Source organism: Hemicordylus capensis, chromosome 2 (assembly GCF_027244095.1).
Source record: "Hemicordylus capensis ecotype Gifberg chromosome 2, rHemCap1.1.pri, whole genome shotgun sequence".
Lineage (NCBI taxonomy): Eukaryota > Metazoa > Chordata > Lepidosauria > Squamata > Cordylidae > Hemicordylus > Hemicordylus capensis.
This window is the reverse complement of record NC_069658.1, coordinates 170,478,302-170,497,303: the sequence shown is the minus strand read 5'-3', so window position 1 is coordinate 170,497,303 and position 19,002 is coordinate 170,478,302. Positions and strand designations below refer to the sequence as shown.

General features: G+C 44.2%; 1 protein-coding gene across 6 annotated transcripts in view; it reads left to right on the top strand.

The window, feature by feature from the left end:
* The window catches only part of LOC128346030 (tumor necrosis factor receptor superfamily member 1A-like), a 46,919-nt gene that overhangs the window by 26,167 nt on the left and 1,750 nt on the right, over positions 1 to 19,002 (top strand). For all 6 annotated transcript variants that reach the window (XM_053298859.1, XM_053298865.1, XM_053298862.1 and 3 more), the window contains 8 exons: positions 1,367 to 1,565; positions 7,114 to 7,242; positions 8,847 to 8,993; positions 10,023 to 10,107; positions 10,773 to 10,840; positions 11,023 to 11,142; positions 12,337 to 12,386; positions 17,214 to 17,340. In XM_053298859.1, the coding sequence (XP_053154834.1) occupies positions 1,367 to 1,565; positions 7,114 to 7,242; positions 8,847 to 8,993; positions 10,023 to 10,107; positions 10,773 to 10,840; positions 11,023 to 11,142; positions 12,337 to 12,386; positions 17,214 to 17,340 (925 nt within the window). The remainder of the gene's footprint in view (positions 1 to 1,366; positions 1,566 to 7,113; positions 7,243 to 8,846; positions 8,994 to 10,022; positions 10,108 to 10,772; positions 10,841 to 11,022; positions 11,143 to 12,336; positions 12,387 to 17,213; positions 17,341 to 19,002) is intronic.

Genomic DNA, 19,002 nt, shown 5'->3' with positions numbered 1-19,002 from the left:
AGAGAGAAATTCTTCTCCCTCTCACATAACACTAGAACCAGGGGTCATGCCATGAAATTGATTGCCAGGAAATTTAGGACCAGCAAACGGAAGTATTTTTTCATACAATGCCGAACCAATTTGTGGAATTCTCTTCCACAAGATGTGGTGACAGCCAACAACCTGGATGGCTTTAAGAGGGGCTAGGATAACTTCAGCCATTCTATCAACGGCTACTAGTCAGAGGGCCACCTCCAGCCTCAAAGGCAGGATGCCTCTGAGTTCTAGTTGCAGGGGAGTAACAGCAGGAGAGAGGGAATGCCCTCAACTCCTGCCTGTGGCTTCCAGTGGCATCTGGTGGGCCACTGTGTGGAACAGGATGCTGGACTAGATGGGCCTTGGGCCTGATCCAGCAGGGCTGTTCTTATGTTCAGGAGTTTGTAAAATAAGCACTATAAAGAATGGTTGTAGGGATTGGCTAATGCTTATCCTGGAGAAGAGAAAACTGGGGTTGGTGGGTGGGAAATGATAGCTGTCTTCAGATACCTGAAGGGCTCTTGCATAGATAGAGGACAAAGATTTGTTCTCTGCTGCCTTGGAGGATGATTAGATTTATTGGGCTTATGTTACAGGAGTATAAATTTCTGTTGAACATAAGGAGAAACATGCACTTCCTGTAAAAGCAGTTTGCTAAAAAAACAGATTACACAGAGAAAGCCCATAACCCCTTTGCTGGAGGTCTTCAAGCAGAGGCTAAACCCAAATCAAGCAGGAGGTTGGACGTAGCTGACTCTCTCAAACACAGATTGTATACTCTGGTACAAGCCCAAACTTAAAAGCAGTAAACTTAGATGAATGTCACAATTTATAGCCGCTAGGAGAAGAACAAAGCAAGGGTCCATTCTGAGCAGGCAGCATCATGACTGGAGTTAGTCAGTAGCTGCAAGGTCATAGGAACATAGGAAACTGCCATCTCCTGAGTCAGACCATTGGTCTATCTAGCTCAGTATTGTCTTCACAGACTGGCAGTGGCTTCTCCAAGGTTGCAAGCAGGAATCTCTCTCAGCCCTATCTTGGAGATGCTGCCAGGGAGGGGACTTGGAACCTTCTGCTCTTCCCAGAGCGGCTTCATCCCTTGAGGGGAATATCTTGCAGTGCTCACACATCAAGTCTCCCATTCATATGCAACCAGGGCAGACCCTGCTTAGCTATGGGGACAAGTCATGCTTGCTACCACAAGACCAGCTCTCCTCTCAAGGTCATCTGTTCGTGCCTGCCTCCGTCCTCAGTCACCATCTTTTTCTTACTGGTTGTGAACTTAATGATTAAATGGTTCCATGACAATAATGTAAACAGGTTTTTAAACTCATATTGTTTTTCTTTGCAGATAATGTTGATTCATATGAAGACTGTGGAACCCCTGGGGGGAGCTCCCATCCCAGATACCATGAATATCGCTATGGCCTTTATGGACAAACGACCCTTTATCCATTCAACTGCCAGAGAAAAGAGGACACTAAAATGTGACTCGGAACAAGAGTATCCTCACCCAGAAGGGACACACTGCTGTATGAAATGCCACCCAGGTATGATAGAATATTAAATAGTTCTACTTCTTATCTAACATTTTCACATAATTGAAAATAGGAACATAGGAAGCTGCCTTGTACTGATTCAGACCGTTGGTCCATCTAGCTCTTTATTGTCTATACCGACTGGCAGAGGCCTTTCCAAGGTTACAGGCAGGAGTCTCTGTCAGCCCTATCTGGAGATGCCACCAGGGAAGGAACTTGAGACCTTCTGTATGCCAGCAGGCAGATGCTCTTCCCAGAGCACCCCCCTCCCCTAAAGAGACTCTCTTACAGTGCTCACACATGGAGTCGCCCATTCATATGCAACCACATGCTTTGGAATTAAGTAGAGACTCTCAAAGAATACAAATTCAATGCCCAAGACAAGAGGAGCTGATCTACTGGGCTGCATTCTTCCTTATGAACAATCTCCAAGTACTTTTCACAGATGCTATTTCCATATTCTCAGTAAGTTATCCCGGCTAACTTGGCAAAGAGGCACCTTTTAACGTGGTGATTCTCTTTATTTAGCAGGGGGAGAGTAACTGGCCCTATCCACCCCCAGCAGTACCTCCAGTGACTGTTGCTGGTGTCTGCCTTATGTTTATTTCATATTGTGAGCCCTTTGGGGACAGGGAGCCATCTTATTTATTTATTATTTCTCTGTGTAAACCACCCTGAGCCATTTTTGGAAGGGCAGTATAGAAATCAAATAAATAATAATAATAATAATAATAATTAATAATAATAAAATGTCTCGTTATTTATTGAATCCCCTAGATTTGAAGTATGTGCCTTAAAAACCATTGCAGTTAGGCAGAGGATAGTGTGAATCAAGAACACAGAAGGGTAGGACTCCTTCAGCTGTTTGAAATTCTGGGGCAGGGATAGTATTGCCTCATAATGAGAGGGAAAAGGAGAAGGAGCGACTCCTCCTCCTTCTGCCCTTGCCGTGTCATTGCCATCAGCCCTCAGTGGCTGTGGTTATGTTATTGAAATCAGCGGTTTTCATGTTTGTTCCAGTAACTTTGCCTCACTAAAACTCAAGCTGATGCTGGCAAAATGGGAGACTGATGTTTGATGTTACGACGAATGACGAATATACTGCCTTTCAACCAAAGTTCCCAAAGCGGTTTACATGGAAAAATAAACAATACATAAATAAGATGGTCCCCTGTCCCCAAATGGCTCACAATCTAAAAAAGAAAAATAAGAAAGACACCAGCATCAGCCACTGGAGGGATGCGGTGCTGGGGTTGGAGAGGGCTAGTTGCTCTCCCCCTGCTAAATAAAGAGAAATCACCACTTTTAAAATGTGCCTCATTGCTTAGTTAGCATAGGGTTAGCATAGGATGTGTCGGGCTGGAAGCTTCTACTCTTTATTCCTCTAAGTCCCTCGCTTCATGATTGCAAGCATTTAATTTGCACAGCTGCAAAGTCTCTTTAAGACTTCGGGAGCAACTGGGACTTGGTTGCTGTTGCAGAAGGCTGAGATCAAGAGAAGTGGTTGTAATAGAATCAGGTACATAGTGCCACATGGTTGAAGTGTTGCTTGTCTGTTTACCCACCTGTTTTGTGTGTGTGTTCACATTTTGGACACAGGTTTCATCTTGTACTGAATATAAAACTGTGAACCTCCCTGGGAGAAGCATTCTCAAGTCGGGGCCTTCTTGGTTGTGATGCCTCATCTCCAATTATTATAATCTGCCTCACCTTTTGACAGTCAGGGGACCCAGAGAGGCAGATTGTATTGTCTGGGCAGGTTCATGTGTGAAGAGGTAGCTGCTGAGCACTTTGGTCCCAAATCTCTTCAGGGTGTTAAAGGTTAAGATCAGTATTTTGAGCTGTGCTCAGACTGGGGGTCTAGTGCAGCTATTTTCAAAACTGGCAAGGTAAGGTCCCTATGTCCAGTCCAGTCAGCAATCTGGTGGCTGTCTTTGAGCAAACAAATCTCTATAAAGAAAGTGCCACATACAGTACACTGAAGTAATCAGAGGTTCCAAGAGTGTGGATAACTGACCACGCGATCTCTGTTCAGGAGGGACTGCAGCTGGCACAGCAGCCTAAACACGTGAGCAGCATGGTGTGGTGGTTAGAGTGCTGGACTAGGACCGGTGAGACCCGAGTTCAAATCCCCATTCAGCCATGAGACTTGCTGGGTGACTCTGGGCCAGTCACTTCTCTCTCAGCCTAACCTACTTCACGGGGTTGTTGTGAAAGAGAAACTCAAGTATGTAGTACACTGCTCTGGGCTCCTTGGAGGAAGAGCGGGATATAAATGTAATAACAACAACAACAACAATAACAACAACATGTGGAAAGCCTTTTATGCCCCAGAGCTCACTTGGGCCTCTAATGATAAGGCTTGGATCTAATAGACCCCTCATTCTGCAGACCTGATCCTTCAGAGCAGGGGTGACATGTTGTGAGTCACCCTGCCTCGAGGTATCTCTGCTGCCACCACTCAGACCAGTTTTTTTAAACACTCAAGATCAAAATAACACTTCTCCCTCTGCTTTGTTGCTTTGAAGTGTGGTGTATCCCTTCTGGTGATTTGAGAGAGGAAGTAAAACATACTTGCATACCGTATGTTAATGCTGAAATAACTGGTATCATTTAACTTAGGCTTATTCAGTTGTTGTTGCACAAGTTCTGAAAGCATATGGCTTGGGATATTTGTTGTAAATAAGGGTAGAGGTCTCACTCTTTATACAAAAACCTATAACTTCCAGGAGTGCTGATGTTCTTAAGATAATAATTAGTTATTTCTCCCTCTGCATAAACATGAAACACATGCATAATCCAACTGCTTTTCAAGAAATCTTAAAATATGTTGTTTATGACAGGAAGGAATAGCAGGACCCTGATATATAGGGCTAGTTCATGTGTCTGCCCCAAAGTAAGTATGATGGGAACTGGAGGTTCTGACAGAGCACACACTCCTGGAGAATATGATGCCTGAAGGTCCCAACTTCTACCCAAATTTTGCTCAAGGTTCTCCTCTTAGCTTCAAATGTTGGTGACAAGTCAGGTGGAGAATCTCAAGAATCTTTTCCTCTGCAGGTTGGGAGTATTGCTGACAGTAGGGTCAATACAATATTAGGAACATAGGAAACTGCCATATACTGAGTCAGACCATTGGTCTATCTAGCTCAGTATTGTCTTCACCGACTGGTAGTGGCTTCCCCAAGGTTGCAGGCAGGAATCTCTCTCAGCCCTCTCTTGGAGAAGCCAGGGAGGGAATTTGAAACCTTCTGCTCTTCCCAGAGCGGCTTCATCCCCTGAGGGGAATATCTTGCAGTGCTCACACATCATCAAGTCTCCCATTCATATGCAACCAGGGCAGACCCTGCTTAGCTATGGGGACAAGTCATGCTTGCTACCACAAGACCAGTTCTCCTCTCCATATTGATGTGTTAAATTCTAAATTTATTCTGACAATCAACCTCCAACATAAATTATCAGAGTGCATTTCCTTACATTTTAAAGGAATGTAAGAAAAACTGAAAATTTTCTCACATTGTAAAGGAAAGCTGTCTTGCTTCTTGAATAAGTACTTAATTTTTAATTCAGCCTTGTGCAAGTGAATAAGGATTTGTTCATGAAGTCATATGCATCTCTGACCAAAAGTAAGCTCAGGAAAGCATTTCAGCATTATCAGAACATAGGACTTGCTCTGCTTGTAAATGTTAATTAATTAATTAGTTCAAGAACTGACAACTTGTTGCAAAGGCCAATCCCAGACATAACAAGTCTGATGTTTTGAGTACTTACCACCTTATTTCTTTGTTAACTTGTAAAAGACACTTGTCCCAATGCTTGTTTTCCTCCAGTCTTCTGTCTCTCTAGAACTTCCATCTATTCACCTTGTTCCCCAACATACAGTCAATCACTATTGACATGTGCCATTCTCCTTAACCCAATGAAAATGTCAAAGGAGAGCAGAGGGTCAATGTGCAGTGGGCACTACACCATAGTGTCCTGAGCATCGGTTGCAATTTCCACCTGCACAGGAAGAGAACGGAGGCTGAGAGGTCAAGGGAAAAGTTTGAGTGCAGGGAAGGTGTAAGTGAGCACAGTATGTGTAGATTGTGCTCACTACTTATATGGCATGTAAGCGAAGGTGGGCTCCTTAACCTATGCACCAAAATGTATGGTAATTATGAGTGAATCTGTAAGAACATGCAAAGAGAAAATGAACCAAAAATCCTAGAATATATACACGAATGGTACTGATATGTCTAGTTATAAATACAAATTGGACAATTGGAAATATAAGAAGCTTAAATAAAAAGGGAACTAAATTAAGCTCAAGGGGGAATAAGAACAGCCCTGCTGGGTCAGGCCCAAGGCCCATCTAGTCCAGCATCCTGTTTCACACAGTGGCCCACCAGATGCCTCTGGAAGCCTACAGCAGGAGTTGAGGGCACGCCCTCTCTCCTGCTGTTACTCCCCTGGAAATGGTACTCAGAGGCATCCTGCCTTTGAGGCTGGACGTGGCCCTCCAACTAGTAGCCATTGATAGAACTCTCCTCCATGATTGGTGCCCAATTAAAGGCATAGCCTTTTTTTGTCAGATGTTCAAAAGACTGGATATTGTGGTGGGGGGTTGTGACAAGTTTGTATCAGGCCCTGAGAAATGAAACTTAAACACTGTTTAGTACACTTAAAGCCGAATGAAAACCGTGGAGTAGGTGGGACATGAGGTGAGGCTCTGGCCTCAGGCGGCACCTGCATGATAGGACAGCGGGTGTGGGCATCCCACTCTGCTCCCCACTGTCTGTGGGCGTTGCCTCACCTGCCCCCTCACTGCCCTCCTTTCCTTTTGCCTCACCTACTGGCCTGGCCCACCAGTAGGTGGGACCAGCCCCACCCTTCCCCATCTCCCAGCCCAGTACACTTCCTGTCCCCAAAGAGCTCACAATCTAACATAAGAAACATAAAATAGACACCAGCAACAGCCACTGCAGGGATGCTGTGCTGTAGGGATGTGCATGCATCAGTTTGGCGCTCCTTTTCTGAAGTGCTGCAATGGTTCAAAAGTCCGGCATTCAAGCCAGTTCAGAGGCGGAGGGTGCCCTTACCTGCCCCACCGCTCCCCCCCCCACCGGCGCTCTCCCCAGAAGTACCTCCTTGCGGCCTCCGTGAACGTCACCACGAAAATGGCCGACGCACCCTTGCACTCCCCCTGGGCCTTGCTCTCCTCCTGCCAAATAAAGAGAACCACCACTTTGAAAAGGTGCTTCTTTGCAAAGTTTGCAAAGTAATGGTTAAACTTTCTGTCAAATCAGTCTTTAATCAGACATGTCCATAAATAAAGGCTTTGGAGTGAAAATGGAGATTTTGTGGGTGAACTGGAGGACATACAATAACCAGTGTTAAAGACTTGGTTTTCTGGTTATCTGCTGAATTGTTAGAACAATGAAGAAAGTGCAATTGCCTTGTCATTCCCAGAGGATGGCAAATTGACAGTTCTGTTGTATGTGTTCAACTCTATGTTTCCTGTATTGCGGGATGACATTTTTTTACCCCCACTGCTTATCATTGGGCAATTATTTTGCAGGAACTCACATTAAACAACATTGTGCAGGTGAAGGTATGGCACCCAACTGCACAAAGTGCCCAGAATTAACCTACATGACCAAAGAAAATTTTGCGCAGAAGTGTCGTGGTTGTAACCGCTGCCGTACAAGTAAGGCTGTTTTTAATATGTGTGCATAGATGGGGTAAGTGGCAGTAAAGGATACAGGCCTTTGGAACCTTGCATATGGGAAAATGTGTTGGGCAAAAGCCTGATGAACCTGAGCAAGAGGGCTTTAATCTAAATCTCTTGTAGGCTCAAACAAAAGCCAGTAGGTAAATATTAAAAATAGAAACTATAGTGGCGGTGGGAAGGAGTTGTCTAGCAAACCTTGTATTAAAATATCAGAAGAGACAATGGAAGGTAATATAGTTTATGATATCTATGCACCATGGGAAACAAGATGAGCTTGAACTCCTAATACAAGAGCATAAATTTTGTTTGGTAAGTTTATTTCTTTGCTTCCTGCAGAAATTTGAGATTTAACCCATATAGCTCCGAACCGGCTCAGTTTGAATTGGGCCTGGTTCAATCCCAAACTTGTTTGATGTCAAGCCCAGCTCAAACTGAGCCGGCTCACATACTCCTAATAGAGAGTGAGGAAGGATAGCATTATATGAAATACTACACAAATCTAGGAGGGTATAAAGGTATCCCAGTGGAAGGCATCTGGGTTTTTGGTTTTTTTTTTAAGGAAGAGGAAATAAGAACATTTCCGTTGGAGTCTACTACAGACCACACCAAGGAGTGGATGGTGTTTTCCTGAAACAAATTACAGCTCCTTCAAGAAAGCAAGAATTAGGGGACTTTAACTATCCTAATAGCTGTTGTGAAAAAAGCGCTGCTATGCAGCAATCTCCAACAAACATGTGGTGCTTGCTGACAACCTTATTCAGAAGGTTAAAAAAAAAAGAACAAAGAGATCAGTGTGGAAGTTAAGATGGGAACCTTAACTTGTAGGTTCCAAATTTCTTTTAGAGCATGAGTGAAAATCAGGAGCAGCTGGTATCGCAGGGAGTGACCAAGCCTCACTTGAGGCTCACTCTCTCACCCCATCCTAGCTGCCTTAGTCTCCCTTGCTGTGTCTGGCCGTGGTATTAACCCCTTCCTCATGGGCTGGTTGTTTGCTGGGTTGTGAAACTGGGCAAATGACCAGCCTGTGTGCAGAGGGTTAACACCACGGCCAGGCATGGCGAAGCAGAGCAAGGCAGCTGGATGGGAAGAAGAGGATGAGCCTTGAGTTGAGGCTCCTTTACTGCCCCAGCCCCCTTGATCTGCCCATACTGGTTGCTACTGGTGAAAATTTAAAGCATCTTAAACAGAAGATTTTTGGACTGCTCTCTGTGTAGATGGACTGGGAAAGCTGAGCAGGGGGCAAAGCTGGGGTCAAGGGTCTTCTGAAAAGGGTAAATAATGCTGTTTATGAGTATAACTTCTTTTAGGAGGTATTAAGTGTGTATACTGTGTATTGCTTTTCCTAAGCTCAAAGTACTCATTACTTTTATAAAAATAAAACAATACAGAAAATCACATAATATATGGAAAACAAACTACTCAAACTGAAAATAAATTATTCAAACCATTACAATAATTCTACAATCTGCCAATTAAAGCTATATCCAAAAGGGGCTGATCTCTATTGTTCAGACTGTTTCCACATGGGGTCCCCATTTGTATGTTCATCGTAGGACAAATCACCTTTACTTTCTACCTAGATCTTGGACAGAAAGTAATAAGCAATTGTACCAGCAAGCAAGACACAGTCTGTGGTTGTGAAGAGTATCAGTATCAGACTAGCAACAGTTCGGAATTTTATTGCGAGAACTGCAGTGCTTGTCACAATGGAACAGTCAAGCTAAAATGTGAGTGTGTCCCTGACAGAATCAGTGTGCTGGCAGTGGTGACTCTTCTCCCCTTATCTTGCCTATTTCCCTAGCTACCTATCCTGAGAATTGACTCGCTGCACTACAGCAGTCAAAACCTCTTTCCTTCAACTCTCTTTTTATATGATATTAGTTCTATTTGTTCATCTTTCCCCCCATTCCCCAGTTTAATTCATGTGTATATCTTTTAAATATGTGAACTGTCTTTCAGCCCTTCAGTATTGTATTAAAAATAAACTCATGCCAAAATAATACACAGTTATGTGTTTTTACATAACAGACCTTTACAGGGTCACGACATAGATTGTGACTCCGTAATGATTCCTGCCCCAAGTAGCTTACAATCCCATTACCAAAAACAACAAACAACCTTCAAAACAGTCCAGCTCTAAACACGAGAGAACAAAGCATATTAAAAGCAGCAGCAAGGAGCCAACCAGCCGCCATCCTAAAGATCTTGAGGGAGAACATCCTTAACTTGAAGAGGACACGTCTTGTGGGCCAGCAGGCTTTGCTGAGGCAGCATTTACTGAAAGGCTTTATTGCGAACTTGAAGTTGTCCCAAAAACTGGTGCAAAAAGTGGAATTTTTAGAACTCCAAATATAAATTGGGCTACACTCTAGCGTGCAGTGAAAACCCCAAATTGTGTGTGAAGTGCTCCCCAATAACTCGCAGGGACTTCAGTGTACGTCTGGCTGATATGTGAACACACACTGCAAGCGAAAGGGCTTTAAAAGAGCTGTGTGAAAAATGTCCTGGTGAGGGTGTTATGACCCCACCCCTCTCTCTGAGCAGCAGGACAAATAGCAGCTGGGGTAGGGGCTAAGTAGGGAAAACAGCATGCAGGGGGAGGGCTATACTCTCCAGCACCGTGGTCTTAATTTGATTTGGGTTCTTGCAGCTGTTCTTAAATTCCTTAAAAACCACAGGAAATCCTGAACACAGATCTCCCATATTCGGCCCTGAATACCTTCACTTCTCTCTTTTTATTTCCCTCACCTCTCCAGGTACCACGTTCCACGACTCGCTGTGCGAGTGCAACTATGGATACTTTCTCCAGACAGATAAAAACCTCTGCGTTCCATGCAGCAGGTGGGGAATCTTGTTCTCTGTTCCTCTTAAAAGTGGAACTGTATACTTGCTGCTCCCTTAAGGGCCTCCTTATGGGTGGGCTTAACATGTTGATGAGGGAAGCTTGGGGTTTTTAATGCCATATTTACCACGTATCGTAAATGTGGATGTGGGAAGGATATTTGCGGAAGAGAATTAGCAGTCAAGAGTAGGGTATTTAATCCCTCCTCACCATGTCTCTCCTGCAAGTTCCCCTCCTCATCTCTCCTCTTTCCCTCCGCGCTCCGCCCCTACAATTTTAAATTGCTTTTCACTGAGCCACACTCTAGAACCAGAAGAAGATCCAACTGGAGGCAACCCCCCCCCCCCAAAAAACCACACATCTGTGGGGTAGAATTAGTGGACATAAGACAAGTTAAACACACTTCCTGTCCACAGATCCTTCACAGTAGGTTGTCTCCCTCACCTGCCCCCTGCACATTATCTTGGCAAAACCGTTTTAGGAATACATCTTTGCCGAGATATAATGTGGGTTTTTACCCTACGTTGACCCTCTTGGGATCTGTGTGATTAGATGACTTCATCTGGGCCGTTACTGAGATTTATGGGGGCAGCAAAATAGGAGCAACCTCAATGCAAGTAGCCTTCACTTCCTTGTGCAACCCAAGTCCCCTTTTGTCTTTCAGCTGCAAAACAAGAGAGTGCAAGTCACGTTGTGAGCCAGAGACAGTGGTAAGACCAGAAAATCCCTCAGGTGAGTTCTAGAATAATTCCTTCAACACCTAATCTTGACTCCACTTTCTTGCTGTTGGCCTCTGTGCTACATTCTCCTCTTGGCTCCAGCTCCCATCCTGCTTTCTCGTCCCACTTGTCTCCCACCGATCCTTTCTAACTTACCATCAGAAGCATTTTCCCCCCCTTTTCATATATATACAGGACTCATGCCCCTGCTTTGCACCCTGGTTGTCCTGTTTGGAGCTGGCTTTGTTTTCCTATTGGCAAGGAAATTCCTCAAGCGATCTTGTAAGGAAAAACTAAACACCATCTGCTCATCACGTGAGTATAAGCCTTTGCTTCTTAATATAAAGGTAGGCAACATAATTCATTTAAATGGATCGCTGGGCTGATGATAGACCGAGGGGTCAGGGTAAGTTTCTCATGACAGAGAACCTTAGTTAAAGGAGCACATGATTCCTGCTTGCATATCCACGGCATTAGCTTAGGATTGCGAGGTCGAGGTCGTGGAGCTGAAAGCCTCAGGGGTTTCACTTCTGACTCAGAGATGTGTCTGCTGAATCTTACTGGTGCAGACTTCATACAAGCGTTCTTAAGGTAATAGGTCTATTAAAGAGAGATTATATAAAGCTCTAAAAACATAGGTCTCCTCCAGCTGTTCCTATCCCAGCAGACTCCATTCCTTGGCTCCCACGCTCTGCCCCACTTGCCTCTGTCTCTGGGTCTGAGCTTCAGGACACCTTGAATGACTAGAGAGGAAATGCTCCGGACATATTTTATTTAGCCCGATGTATTTCAAGTTATGACTCTTTTCTCCAGGGGCACCAGCTAAATGAAGCAGTCTTCTTCAGTTACTTTAGCAGACTTCTTTGGTTAACCTGTACCCATGGAGAAACATTTTGAGTATCGCCTCAGAGAAACTGAAGAGTGTACCTTCCTGTGTACCTGCTGAGGCTTCCTCTCCTCATCCCTGCACTGATGCTTCCCCTCCTTTCTTTCCTTGGGAGACATGGCAGCCTTGCTCTTGTAGCTGCCCAGTCGGTAGTATTTGTGGCATTTAAACTCCCGCATCTCTCACACTTGGAGTAAAAGATCTTTTCACATAGCAGCACAACGATGGACATCCTGTGTAATCTTGGATGAGCTGCCATCTGTGACCCAGAGTAGAGATAGTCTTGTCCTACAAGCAGTGGTGCAGTTGTAAATTTAGGGGTGCAGGTGCTCTCCACAACAGCACCCAAAGCCATAGCCATCTATTTGGGGAGTTCTGTTACAAGGACGGTTTCCTAATCCTACAGACTTTGAACCTCATGTGGTTATATACCCCGTCTGGATTGTCAACCAGAAAGGGTGGAGGATACTCCTTGTAACAGAAGACGGAGTCTGTGCTTGTTTTCACCATGTACACATGTAACAATGTATTCTATCTTTCATACTGAGGAAACGTAGCTAAAGAAAATATAATCTCCTCACTCAGTGGTCATTAGATTAATTTCTTCTATTCTGTGTTTTCAGCTTCAGTTCCGTTCAGTTCTCCTTCACCTAGAGGAGAATCTGTACCAGAGGTAAGCATTTGCAAAACTTTAGGGCATAACTTGTCTGAAACTCCACACATGCCACTTCAGTGCCCAGATCATGATTGTTCTTTGCAGTTTATGTTGAGCACTGTTTCCAAGTGCTCACTTCAGACATACGGTACACCAAGTGCTCACTTTTCTGACTTATTCAGAAAAATAAGTATAGGAATATGTGTGGGCATAATAGCACCATTTGCAGCTTGCCCAAAATCCTGAGGAAGACGACTGGCTGTGGGGTATGTGTGGCTAGGTATATGTGACTAGGTGTGAGAGGCTTTCTGCATATGCTCAGAGGGACTGTTGATTTTATTATTCCCTTGTGTTGAGATCTCAGGCTTCCAGAGGCATTTAGCTGAGCTCAGTAACAACCCAAAATGATCTCTGTATCCAAACTAGCTGCCAGTTCTGAGGAGGAAGCTTCAAAAGAATACTCATCAAAGAACGCCCTTTGGACTGGGGCAGTTCCCTAAGAACCTTTAGTAGATGAGCCCAGCAGAGATGAATAAGACTCCAGTTCCCCAGTTAGAAGAGCACAAAGGCTCCACAGCATACCCTTGGCCTGTCTTGTTCCTGTCCTTCCTCTACTCCTCTGGCTGTCTGGCTGTTCAGGCTCGGCCCACCCCTCTTCTGTGGAGACTAGCTGAACAGCAGGGGCGGGCCAGCCTCCCTATGAGATGCTGGGTCCACTGCTGCCAGTTTCCTAAGGATGCCAGGTGCCAACGCTGGATAAGTTTGGGATTTTTTTAGCGGTATCTCCTGCTGCCCACACTGTCCTCTTCCTGCATTGCTTGGAGCTGGCCTCACCGGCTGCTACTGCCCAAGTCCCAGAACCATCTGTTTACTGAAATAGAAACATAGGAAGTTGCCATATACTGAGTCAGACCATTGGTCCATCTAGCTCAGTATTTTCTACACAGACTAGCAGCAGCTTCTCCAAGGTTGCAGGCAGGAGTATGTCTCAGCCCTTTCAGGAGATGCCAGGGAGGAAACTTGGAACCTTTTGCATGCAAGCATGCAGATGCTTTTCCTAGAGCGACCCCATCTCCTTAGAGGAATATCTTACAGAGCTCTCACACATGTCTCCCATTCAAATGCAAACCAGGGCAGACCCTGTTTAGCAAAGGGGACAATTCATGCTTGCTAAGAAACTGAAGCTATCATGCAACTGAAGCTACCATTCTACATTACAAATACTCAACTGGTAACCGATACCTTCCACAATGAACGATAGAGCTGAAATGACCTTGAACATCATCAGATCTAACCTAGCCATTGCAGGATAACCACAGGTTAAGCATTTGAAAACACTTCTGCAACTCATGCCCTGGTGAGCCAGAACCAACCATGATTTGGTATCCAGGAGCCAAAGCCAATTTTCAGCACATTAATTATTACATTAAAATTAATTAACTTTATTAGATAGATAGATAGATAGATAGATAGATAGATAGATAGATACTTTATTTACGGCCAATGGCCAAAACAAAACAACAACACAAACAATAAACATTATTCCAGCATTCAACATTAACTTCGTCATTAACTTTAACATCAATCAATGAGCTACGAATTCTAATTGCGATGTAACAAAATTTTGCTACAACATGAGAGATGCAGAGTGGATTATCTTCAAGTAAAAATTTCACCAGGAAATCATCCGATTGATGTTGAAACCTAGAAAGAAGCGGCAGAATCAAATGACATCTAACGTTACTGTAGAATCTACAGCGTAATAAAATGTGAGCGATTGATTCAGGTTCACCCGAACCACAAGGGCACAAGTGAGCCTCCAGGGGTAGATGTTGAAATCTCCCAATTAATATAGCTGAAGGAAAGGCATGAAAGTGTGCTCTTGAAAAAGCCCATCGGAACTTTCTGACAGTTATGATGGACAAATATGAAGCCGAGGAAAAACCCACCCTGGCCTTAAACTGACTGTAAAATGCCGGCAGACAAGCCAACTCGTTCTGAGACTCCATATCATTTAGACGTTGACAAACTCATTTTTTGGCATTCACTAGGTCAGTTTCTAATAAAAATTCTGAATTCTTAAAAAAAATTCAGGATCTAGGCCAATACTGGAAAGTTTAGCCATAATTGTTACCAGCCAAATAGGCTGGGGTGTAGCCGAAAGCAACCCAGGCACAAGTCCCTCTGGCTGGAGGTTAAGCTTCAACCAGTAGAAAATAATCTGCAACCATGCCCTGGTCTCAATCCTCCACAACCCAGCCTCCTGTCATAGCACCACATTAGGGGTGCATCTAGGTGTACCCAAAAGCGCTCTTAGAAAGCCCGACTGTACCCGCTCTAGGGGCGTAAAACTGTCAAAGGGGCCCAATTGAACTCCATACAAAAGTTGCGGAACAGTTTTAGTGAGGAACAATTTAATGGCAGCAAGAATATATCCTCTGCCCTGCACATGGTGGAATCTCAGAATAGCTACTGCGCTTTGTTGAGCCAAATCAGAAGCCATTCTACTATGGGTGCGTTGCCTGTTGTTATACTGAAATATCACACCAAGATATTTGATTTGCTTTACTTGTTCAACTTGATATCCCCCAACAGTCCATCTAAAGCTCTTAGCTTTATTGCTAAAGCAAACTATTTTCGTTTTGGAATAATTGATGACCAGATGTTCCTCCTGGCAATGTGTTCCCAAAGCCCCCAGAGCTCTTATAAGGTCTGATCTAGTTTGGGAAAGAATCACTGCATCGTCAGCATACATCAATAGTGGCAGCCTTCTGTTTGCTAATATAGGGGCAAAAGTATCCAATTTGTGTAAACATTTAATTAAATCATTTACATAAAAATTAAACAAAAAAGGTGCCAGTATACACTCTTGTCTCACACCTTTTGTAGTTGGGATTGCTTTAGATAAGTGACCAGTAGAGTTCAAACAAACACAGATAGAAGAGTTCTCCTGTAACTTATAAAGTAACAGTAAAAGCTGTTTATCAACTGATGTATTAGCCAATTTTGCCCACAATAAATTTCTACAAATAGAATCAAAGGCTGGACGAAAGTCGACAAATGCAGCAAAAAGTGATTATTTACGCAAGGAAATGTACTTTTCAATAAGATGTTGCAGGATTAAACAATGATCTATAACTGATCTGCCCTGTCTAAAGCTGACTTGCTCATTTTCTAATAAGCCTTCCTGGTCCAGCCAGGAACATAATTTTATGCATAGGTGTTTCGCATATAATTTCCTTATTATATTTAAGAGATTTATTGGTCTATAGTTGGATGGATCTTCTCTTTTCCCTTTCTTGAAAATCGGGACAACAATAGCCGTACCCCAGTCCTTTGGGATGGGGCCGTCTGATCGATATAAGTGAATAGAGCAGCCAACACAGGAGCCCACCAGTCAACGTGATCCTTCAGAAGAGCAGGAGGAATAAAGTCAGCTCCTGGGGCTTTCCTGCCTTTAAGTTGGGAAATCAGTTGCTTTATTAATAAAAGTAATTATTAGCTACTTGTGGATCTTCCACCACCCCAACAAGGGACCCAGGATTTTAACCATGGATAATGGCCAGAAAATAAGCCTCGTCCCTGCTCAGTCGGCAGGGCCAAACAAACACCATGTCCTTTCCTCTCCTAAACTTCTATTGCTTTCAGGCTACCACTCTGAGCCATTTTGGAAGGGCAGTATACAAATCAAATAAATAAATAAATACTATCCTAGGTGTGCTTACTTGGGAGTAAGCCTCACTGGGCACACCTTGGCACATACTTCCAAGTAAACATGCATGGGATGGTGTTGTCAGGCAGCTTCTGGAGAGACCAGAGAATGGCTCCCCTCCGAGAAGAGGGAATTGACCGAGAGAGTGATGCTCTGCTTTTCTGGAGTTTGCTCTGCCTATGCCTGCCTGCTGCTACAGCTGTTCCAACCCACTCCATCAATAGCTGCTGCTGTTGCTGCTCAAGTAACAATAACTAGCTCACTCACTCACTCATTGATCGGTCCATGCATCTCAAGTGGCCAGCTGTATTGAGCTGCTGCTGCTGCTGCTGCCGCCATGCATCAGACAAGCCAAGAACTCTTCATGGCTCCTGCTGTTGCTGCAGGATGTTTCTGCTACCTTGGGGGCCAGCAGAAAAGCCCCCGTGGAATGGATTTGGCCCCTGGGCCTCACGCTTTGCTGGTCTGAGACACAGCAACATTGCACATTGTTGCACACTCCACATTAGGAACAGCAGCATTGTAATTAAAAACATTTTGCACCGGTGTTTTGTCCTCACAACCCTCAAGAAGCTTTGGGAAGCATATATCAAAATAACCATATATGTGCCCTGCTGTGGGCTCCGTGGAGGACAACAAGATATAAATGTAAAAATAAAATAAATGTAAATTAAGAAGCCTTGGGAAGCACATCCAGTGGCAGATTAAGGCACAGAGCTTCAGTTGACTCCACTGACCAGTGTGGTCAATGTATGGTCAATGGAGCACTTGAAATCCTCCATCCACAAAGAGTGGGAGCTGTGGCAAGGAAGAGGCAGCCAGGAAGCCACCACGTTAGCCAGTGAGAGCCATCCATCTGCAGGACAGTGGCAAAGCTGGAACTAACCACAGCATAAGATACCATACCATGTCACCTAAATAACACACCTCTTAAGGATGTGACTGCTAACAGCCACAATTTTCCTGGCATTTTTGAAGCTTGTGTGAACATAGAAAGCCCCTGACACAATGTGTTAAACCAAAAGGTGTTTTGTTAATGAAATAAGCGTTAGACTTGAATGTAATGATGAATCCAAATGTAGCAATGAAATGTAGCAATGAATCCAAATGTGTGTGTTCCTCTTCTTCCTTAGGCTGCGATAGAGGACAATGCTGACGTTCTGAAGCCAGACCACCAGAAAAGGCTGTTAGAGATAGCTGCAACTACTAGCAAACTTCCAGACTGTGTGCCATCTGCAGGAGGGATGCAGATCCTGGACTGTGAGTGCAGCTTCACAAAGAAATAAAATACTGAGGAGGCAGGAAGCATGAATACTGATGTGCATCTCCCCCACTTCAGTATGTGTGAGCTGTTGCCATACTGAAACTCCAAGGAGATGCAAGAACCCCGAATTTGGATGTTATAAAGCGATCAAAAAAGCAGAAACAGCAAGTGCAAGTTGCTTGTCTTTCCTGTTCTTCCCCCACTCCACCCCCAGTTTGGATGTCCAAAGTGAACAGCTTATGATTAAGCTGGTACACATGGCAACTAGGTTCAAGTGTGGTCCAGTGGATACAGGTAGGAGTCTGGAGGATATGTTTTCCTGGAGAAACTGCAAGTGGCAGCAGCAAGGAGTGGTGGTTCCCAGCAGGAAGGGAAATCTTTTATACTTTGCTTCTTACCATGTGGCTCTGTCTCAGTCTGCCTTCCCACCTCCTCCTTGGAGGAGGAGAAGGACATGGATGGGGAGATACTGAAGGCCAAAATACAAGTGATGGGGGTAGGAATATCTGCTCACATAAAGTGGTGTATTAAAAGATGAACAAAAAGAGATAGCTGAACTCCCTACCTCCCTGTGCTTTGGTTGCTTCTAACTAGGCTGGGAGATGAAGCAGGGTAGGAGGCATGGATCACTGTTTTATTCATGAATAGTGTATATACTCAAACAACAAACATGGCCCTCTTTCCAAAATTAGCCCTCCTGCCCACTTTGGCCCTGCATTCACCCATGTCAAGATCTCTCTTACTGGCATACTCTAATCTGACCGCCTTTCCCATCTGGGAAAGATAAAAAGTCAGCTCAAAGCCTTGATTAATTGGAGCTGCTAAGAATAAATGTTACTCTCTTGGCTTCTTTCTGCTAACATTCCGGAAGCAGGCAAAAACTGTCTTCTCCACACACCCAGTGGGCATTTACCTGAACTGTAGCTAATCATTCTAAGATGGAAAAATGTTTAAATATTTAGAGCATATGTGCCCGTGCACATGTGCATGTGTGTGTGCATGCATACACACGTGTGCGCATATATTCTGGATTTGATGATATTACAACTGGTATTTAAATAATTTGCTCAGAACTATTTTATTGGGTAGCCTAAAATGAATGAGTTAATCTGTTTGGGTGCTCTCCCACCCTCCCTCCTGCTGTGACTCATTCCCCCTCCCCAGTATAGTCGAATTCAAGATCAGCTAATGGCATTATGCACTGCATGGATACCAGCAAGAATACAGTTAGGTTCAGACTGCAAGTCTGACTTGCAGATTAATTCAGAGATCTCACCAGCACTTAAACCAAGACTTAAAGCTGCTTGTCTCCTTCTATGTCCTCTCAGTTTCTTAAGTTCACTCCCATCTTCATAGTGCAGCAGCCTCTGGAGCTGGAGTGATGACCCTAACTGTGGTTCTTCCATTCATACATTGCTCCAAACCATACTTGGCACGTAGGACGGGTTCAGATAAAATATGGAACTGGAGGTCCCTTCACTTCTGGTTTCGCTAACCGAACATCTGAACCCAGGGAAAGGGGGACGTGAACCTGCGGTTTCTCTCTCCAAACTCCATTTGTCACCTTCTGTTACCTTTAGGTTTTGTTGACCCATCCTCCAGTTTGCCTGTAACAGCGGCATGTTCAAACACAGCACCACTGTTAGCCTTCTCCCAAG